Source organism: Herpailurus yagouaroundi, unplaced genomic scaffold, assembly GCF_014898765.1.
Source record: "Herpailurus yagouaroundi ecotype Mexico unplaced genomic scaffold, PumYag 66638, whole genome shotgun sequence".
NCBI lineage: Eukaryota > Metazoa > Chordata > Mammalia > Carnivora > Felidae > Herpailurus > Herpailurus yagouaroundi.
In genome coordinates this window covers 1-7,638 of record NW_024419556.1, presented here as the reverse complement: position 1 = coordinate 7,638, position 7,638 = coordinate 1, and the positions used below count along the sequence as shown (strand labels likewise).

Genomic DNA, 7,638 nt, shown 5'->3' with positions numbered 1-7,638 from the left:
GGCGCGGGGCGGCGCGGGGTGGGGCGGGGGGCCGGTCCCTGGACTGCGGCCCGCGGGCCGAGCGGACGCGCCACACTGAGGCCCGGTCCCGACCCCAGCTGGACGCGTGACCTTGGGCTCTCTGCTTCCCCCGTCCCCCCCCCCCCACGAATTTCCCCGCCTGTTCAGGGAGGACCGTCCCCGCGCGGGTCGCGTTCCAGTCGGGCGCGGGTGGGGCCGCCCCCCTCCCCCTCCCTTCCCGAGTGAGCGGCGGGGACGCGAGGGCCGGCAGGTCACCCCGAAGGGCCCCGCGGCCGCCTGCGCCCCGGCTCGGCTCACCGGGCCCTGGCGTCCGGGGGTTTGTGGGGACCGGGGAGAGTAGGGAGACCGTGCTTTAAATCCCAAATCCTCCGGACCGGGAGAAGGGGCGTGGATTTACAAATAGTGATGGGCGTCGGCTGTGTGTGGGCACCGTTCTAGGCTCTTGGGATACAAAAATGAATGAAGTCTCCGGTTAGTCCTCAAGGGTGTAGCGTCTGTACAAGATGAAACGTCTGTACAAATTCGTGTAACAAAGGTGTTTCCCAGCTCCCCGAAACGTGCTGGGCGCTGGGAGTCCCAGGACGCATAGAACAGCGGCCTTGCTCAGGGGCGAAAGAAACAATGATCTGAGGTCACTGCTCCAAGATGAAGGAAGCTTAGGGGCAGGGAAGGAAATGGGCTCTCTGTGCTGGAGCGGAGTCTCGTGGATGTTTGTGAAGTGCCCGAGGTGGGCAGTAGCATTCCAGGAAGTGGGAATAACTTTGCACGTGCAGAGAAGCCTTAAAGGGTGGGAAGTGTTTGAGCTGCAGGGCCCTGGGCAGGAGGACTACAGCTTCCAGGGGTCACTGGAGAGCGTGGGCCAGGAAGTGGGAAGGGGCCGGGCCTGGGGGCCACGTTGGGACGTTTTTATTATATAGGTCATGGGAGAACAGTGAGCAGGAAGCCACATGGTAATTAGAGTGCGGAGAAGGAGGTGAGTGAAATGCAATTCAGAGGTCCAAGGGAGAACCTTCCTTCCAGAAAGTGTTAGTGAAGACTGAGGGGAGGAGTTGGTCCTTGCAGTTAGTTGATAGATAACGAAAGCTTTCGAGGACCTGGCCTTTCAGAAGTTCTAGGGGGAAGGTGTGTCCGTTAAGATGTTTTTGTCCGTAGTAACGACCCAAAGTGGCTTAAAAATACGCGGGTGCACAAATTCTCATAATCGGAAGTCGAGAAGTAAGACGCTTGCAGGATTGAGGAGGTCTAGTGCCCCTCGCTCCACTGGCCCTCAGTTTCCTTAGCTCTCCCTGCCTTCATCCAGGAGCTGGTAGGGAGGAAGTCTCGCTGTGGCTGTGTCGCGACGGTCGGAACTGTTCCCAGGAGCCCCCAGCAAACTTCCTCCGCATATCGTTGACCCAGATGAAGGCATATGGACGTTCCTGAACCAGTCCCTGCCGTTGTGAGCAGTCACTGGCAGGGGAGATGCTATTGCTTTGACTGGGTTAACTCAGTGGGGGCTCAGTCCTGGAGCCCCTCGCTGAGGTCAGATCTGCAGAGTGTGTGTGTGTATGGGGGGGGGGGGCAATGTCAACCTCTTTGCTCACATGCTCCTTTAAATAACTTGAAAGGCCTTGCGTTCCCCCATACGATTTGTAAGTCGGCTTCCAAAATATTTCATCGTACAGTTGAACAAGTGATTGTCCACGTGGGGTGGTACAGGTGTGGGTTCTGTGGATTCTGACACTGCGAGGAGCTGGGCGATGGTGGCTGTAGGACAGAGGGGGGTGACAAGGGGAGACCGGAGAGGGGCTGCGGGTAGACAGGGACTCAAGTACCTGCTTGTGGCACTTGCTCTCGACCGAGTATTGGAGAGAGAGTTGTTTTTTTTGTTTTTGTCTTTTTTAACGTTTATTTATTTTTGAGACAGAGAGAGACAGAGCATGAACGGGGGAGGGGCAGAGAGAGAGGGAGACGCAGAATCGGAAACAGGCTCCAGGCTCTGAGCCATCAGCCCAGAGCCTGACGCGGGGCTCGAACTCCCGGACCGCGAGATCGTGACCTGGCTGAAGTCGGACGCTTAACCGACTGCGCCACCCAGGTGCCCCTGGAGAGAGAGTTTTTTAAGACCATCCTGCCCAGTTCACACGGTGCCGTGGGATGAAGAAGTAGCTAAATTCTCTCAGTGGATCATTACAGTTGTATAGATACATACTTGGCTATAATTCCCAAAGAGTTCAACAGAAAGGAGAAATCCAGCTTCTGGGTGGCTGCTCTTCCCCATGGGAAAGCCGGAGGAGGTGCTGGCAGTGGGTGAGGGGGGAAGATGGCAGCTCATTTTGAGGGGCAACACCAAGCGCTTCCCAGACTTGGGGCTTCCTATAGGAGATCAGCTTCCTTCCGGTGTAGGGTGTAGGGAGATGTTGGCGGAGAGGGGGAGGCGAGGGGATGGGAGAGGCCCAGGCGGGGCGGGGCTGGCGGCCACCATCCTGTGCATGCCTGTGGGTTGGCCCAAGTCACCGGGTCCCCTTCCCTCACCACTCGTCCCTGGTCTCTCCTCCTTGTCGGCGTCTTCATTTCTTCTGTGACGTCGCCTCGCCGCCTTCTTAACCTGACTCTCCACTGGCACCGTCCCTTCTAACGTAAACACGTTCAGGGCTCTCCCGTCGGCGAACACCCTTGCCTTTTCACACTAGTGCCCATCGTGTTCCTCTCCTTTCATCCGGACTTTTTTTTTTTTTTCCTTTAACGTTTGTTTATTTTTGAGAGAGAGACAGAGTATGAGCTGGGAAGGGGTGGGGAGAGAGGGAGACAGAATCCGAAGCAGACTCCAGGCTCTGAGCTGTCAGCGCAGATCTCGGCGTGGGGCTTGAGCCCACGAACCGTGAGATCATGACCTGAGCCGAAGTTGGGTGCTTAACCGACTGAGCCACCCAGGCGCCCCTAAGACTTTTTTTTTTTTTTTTTTTTTGAAAGAAGCAGCAGATTCATTGATCAGCTCACCACCTGGCGGCTTCTCCTGCCACAGTCTGTTGTCACAGGTCACCTAATTGTCCCAGGAGACACTTTCCAGGTGGCCCTTTCTAATTCTCTCTGCCAATGCTGTGCTGACTTCTAGAACATGGTTCCAGTTCTTTCCTCCTTCACTAACCATTCTTTCTCTTGTCGGTGGGCCCCTCTTTCCTCTACTCACCCCTTTATCATGAGGGTCCAGCAGGAAGCCACTCACTCGGATTGGGATAAGTGAGGAAGGTTACTTGCAAAGAGGTTAATGACACGGTGGAGGTGTGGGCAGGGTATCGAGGAGCCTGGGGATGGCAGCCCCGGAGGGGTCGCTGCCCAGGCCTCAGGAGACCGGAGGCGGGAGAGGGCATTGAACCTGGGCCGTGAGACCATTGGGTGGCAGAGAAGCGTTGCCGTCTGGTTGAGGGACGCCGGCCCCAGGTGGCCTCATGGGGAGGGACCAGGGGAACAGACACCCCGACCTTACTCCTCCCCGCTCTGGTCTCCCGAGGGGGCTCCCCATCGGCGGAGCACAGCTGGAAGCGGGGGCCCCCTGACGTTTGCCGCAGAGCTTAGCCTTGTAGGGCGGAGAAGGGGGGGAAGCTCTGGAGGGAAAGACGAGATAACCGGGGTGGTCTTCAGAGTCAGCCCGGGCTCGCCAGGTTTCTGCGTGTCTGCGGCTGCTTGCACCCTCCTCACGCCCCCTGCGCCGGGCACCGTCAGCTCCGGGGCTCTGGGCTGACCAGGCTTTAGACCAGGACCTCTTACTGGATTCCTGGATGATACTCCGTATGGGAGTCTTGAAACGTCTCTTGTGCAAAACAGAGTTCCTCCGTCCCCCTCCCTCCTAAACTAGCTGCTCCTCCAGTCTCCCCAGCCTCGGGGGCACCGTTTCTGACATAAAGGGAGACCCGGGCATCACCTCGGACTCCTCCCTCTTCCCTCCACCTGTATCCACTCCAGTCACCTCTTACGGGATCGGACCTCCAAACCACTTGTCCAGCTGGCCTCCGCTTCACTCCCTCTACTGTTGCTGCCCTGGTGAGGTCGCGTGCCCCTCGCCTTGGTGACGGCCTCCACCTTCTCCCTGGCTCTCCCCGTGCCCAGGCCCGCTGCCTTCTAGTCGGTCCACTAATTGGCCGTTAGCGTGCCTCTGCCTGAGATGCTCATCTGACCACGGGCCGTGTCACTGCTCGGCTTAGAAACTGTTCCACGACCCTGCCTTGTCTTTAGGCGAAAGTCCCATAGCTGCGCGTTCCCCCTGGAGAATCACCCTCCGCAGTGAACACGTTTACTGACGGAGGCCTGCGCTCCTCAGGTTGGCTGTGGGGCATAGCTCGGTGCCCTGGACCAAGGACCAGTACAGCATCAGCTCTGGTGAACACCTGGAAGGAGGCTAGCCCGTTCTCCTAGCGTTTGGAGCTCAGTCCAGTGACAGGGACAGCTAAATCCCCAGGGCCTTTGTACTAGGCAGAGATAGGTTTGGCTTCGTAAAACCAAAACAAAAAGCCATAATGGCTTAAGGGAGGGGAACGCTTGTTTCCCTCTTAGATAAATAAGTCCAGAGGCCGGCATTCCACGGTTGGCACGTCAGCTCCGAGGAGTCGTCAGGGACCCAGATCCTTGTGGCTCTGGGCTGGCCGTAGGGTAAGCTGGTGTGCTCGCGTCCCAGAGGGCGCTCTGCCCCACGCACAGCGTGGAAACGCGAAGAAATGCATCCTTCACCCCTAAGGAGACTTCCCGGAGCCCCGTGTACTTTTGTCTGCGTTTTACCGTCACACCTGCCAGAATTTGGTCACGTGCCCACACCCAGCCGCAAAGAAAGCTGAAGAACGTATTTCTGTAGTTAGATTCCTTGCTATGCTAAATGTTGCTGATGAGGTGGGCAAGAATAGATATCGGGTAATAACTAAAAGTTTTGCCACAGGCTTTTAGCAGTTTAAAAAGTATAGGCCTTAAGATCTAAAAAAAAGCATTAGGAGACTCCTATAAAGAGGCCATGTATAAACCAATCTGTAAAAACAAAGAACATTGCTATATATAAAGACAACGACCAGTTGGGAAATGTAAGAAAACTCACGAAGAGGGAAGACGTACAACAGAGATGTGATGGATATAAAAACAAAAACATCAGGATACGTTTGGGAATTTTACAGAATTGTACTAAAATTGATCTGGAGAAGTAGGAGCATGGACAGGAAGCGTCTGGAAAAGAAGACTGAGACAGAACTTTGTCCAACATAGTGAAGTGAAGAGTCCAGTAAAGAAAGCTACAGTAGGTTGAGGCTCTGGTACCAGGGAAGGAGTAGACAGGTCCTGGAACTATATGGCGTCTAGATGTTGACCCCAACATCGACCTCTGGGCTGTGGCATGGCAGCATCTCGCATCAGTAGGGAAGAGAAGGGTAGGCCTGGACGCAACGCGCTGACCGTCTGGAGAGGATTAAGCTGGACACAACTCCACCCGATGTAAGCGAGCCAGGAGGACTTCCTTTGGTTCTGGGGCTGGCCCGGCCACTGTCCCCTTTTGGATGGTCAGCCCCGGTTTCCAGTGCCCCGTAGCGTAGACCTGGTGAGCGCCGCCGTGCCGCACTAAGGAGGGTTCCTCTCTCAACCCCACACTTAACTTCTGTCACTTGGTCCTTTCCGCCCCTTGCCCCAGCCTTTTCCGTAGACCCATCTAGAGACGCGGCCGCCTTCCCTGTGTACCTTCCTTCCCAACCTCCTCAGCCTCTGCAGGCGGCTGTCCTGAAGCATCCCTTTACCGGCCACACCCGATTTCTGCCCTCCCCTCTCCTCCTCTGACGGTTGGGTCAGTGTCTGCTGTGGGTTTAGTGCGGCCACCCGCCTCCCAAGTCCCTGTCTTCGGGGTCGGGGCGCCCTGTCCTCTCACCAGACCCTCGGGCTGGAGCTCCCGGCCGCGCCAGCTTCGGCCACTTCACGTGCCTGCCCTCTGTCATTTCAGATCGTGACATGGGGACTGAGCACACGGAGATCATTCCCAAGGAGGAAGTTTGCGAGGAGCCCGAGCCCCCCGGGGCGGCCGACGAGGGCCGGCAGTTCGGAGCGGACGCGCGGGCGCGGCCCCCGGGAGAGTCCGTGGATGCGAGCGTGGCGCCCGGGTCTTCGCGGGGCGGTGGCGTCGCCTCGGGGCTGATGGCCATCAAGAGGTCCCCGTCCAGCGAGAGGCAGCAGGAGGACCCGGCGAGCGAGGGCGGCCGCGGCCCCGGCCCGGCGGCCCCGCCTCCGTCACCGGGGGCCCCCGCGCCGCAGAGGAGCCCCGTGCGGGAGAAGCCCCACACGTGCAGGGAGTGCGGGAAGGCCTTCAACCAGAACTCGCACCTGACGCAGCACCTGCGCGTGCACAGCGGCGAGAAGCCCTTCCAGTGCGGCGAGTGCGGGAAGCCGTTCGGGACCAACTCCAGCCTCCGGCGGCACCTGCGCATCCATGCGGGCGAGAAGCCGTTCGCGTGCACCGAGTGCGGCAAGGCGTTCATCCAGAGCTCGCACCTGGTGCACCACCACCGCATCCACACCGGGGAGCGGCCCTACCGCTGCGGCGAGTGCGGCAAGGCGTTCAGCCAGAACTCGGCCCTGCTGCTGCACCAGCGCATCCACACCGGCGAGAAGCCGTACGCGTGCAACGAGTGCGGCAAGGCGTTCCGCGTGAGCTCGCAGCTCATCCAGCACCAGCGCATCCACACGGAGGAGCGCTACCACGAGTGCGGCGAGTGCGGCAAGGCCTTCAAGCACAGCTCGGGCCTCATCCGCCACCAGAAGATCCACACCGGCGAGAAGCCCTACCTGTGCGGCGAGTGCGGCAAGGGCTTCGGCCAGAGCTCCGAGCTCATCCGGCACCAGCGCATCCACACGGGCGACAAGCCGTACGAGTGCAGCGAGTGCGGGAAGACCTTCGGCCAGAACTCGGAGATCATCCGGCACGTGAGGATCCACACGGGCGAGAAGCCGTACGTGTGCGGCGAGTGCGGGAAGGCCTTCCGCGGCAACTCGGAGCTGCTGCGCCACGAGCGCATCCACACGGGCGAGAAGCCGTTCGAGTGCCCCGAGTGCGGGAAGGCCTTCCGGCGGACCTCGCACCTCACGGTGCACCGGCGCATCCACCGCGGCGACAAGCCGCACCAGTGCGCCGAGTGCGCGCGCACCTTCTGGGACGGCTCGGAGCTGCTGCTCCACCGGAAGGTGCACACCGGCGAGAAGCCGTACGAGTGCGACCGCTGCGGGAAGCCGTTCGGCCAGCTGTCGCAGCTGGCGCTCCACCAGCGGACGCACACGGGCGAGAGGCCGTACGAGTGCCGGCAGTGCTCCCGGACCTTCAGCAGGAGCTCGCACCTGCTGCGGCACCAGAGCGTGCACTGCGCGCAGTGAGGCCGCGCCGGCCGCCGCGCCCCCGCGGCCCCTGCTGCGGAGCCGGCTGGAGAGGAGGGCGGGCTTCTGCGGACTGTTCGCGGGGGAGCTGCGGAGCGCCGGCCTGGACCGCCAGGGCCGTTTCGGCCCTTGGTCGCCCTGTGGCCCCCCCCCCCCCCCCCCCCCCCCCCCCCCAGATCCCACGACGACGTTCGGGTGCGGACTGGCCATCGAGTCCAGATTGTTACCTTCCAGGGAAGACGGAGGCCCGCG

General features: G+C 60.0%; 1 protein-coding gene across 1 annotated transcript; it reads left to right on the top strand.

Annotated features, from left to right (window-relative positions):
• The first annotated feature begins 2,882 nt into the window (after positions 1-2,882).
• Positions 2,883-7,632, top strand: ZFP3 (ZFP3 zinc finger protein). The gene is made up of 2 exons (XM_040466852.1): positions 2,883-5,469; positions 5,966-7,632. Exon 2 carries the CDS (start codon positions 5,974-5,976, stop codon positions 7,384-7,386), a length of 1,413 nt encoding a protein of 470 aa, XP_040322786.1. The 5' UTR covers positions 2,883-5,469; positions 5,966-5,973; the 3' UTR covers positions 7,387-7,632.
• The last annotated feature ends 6 nt before the right edge of the window (positions 7,633-7,638 follow it).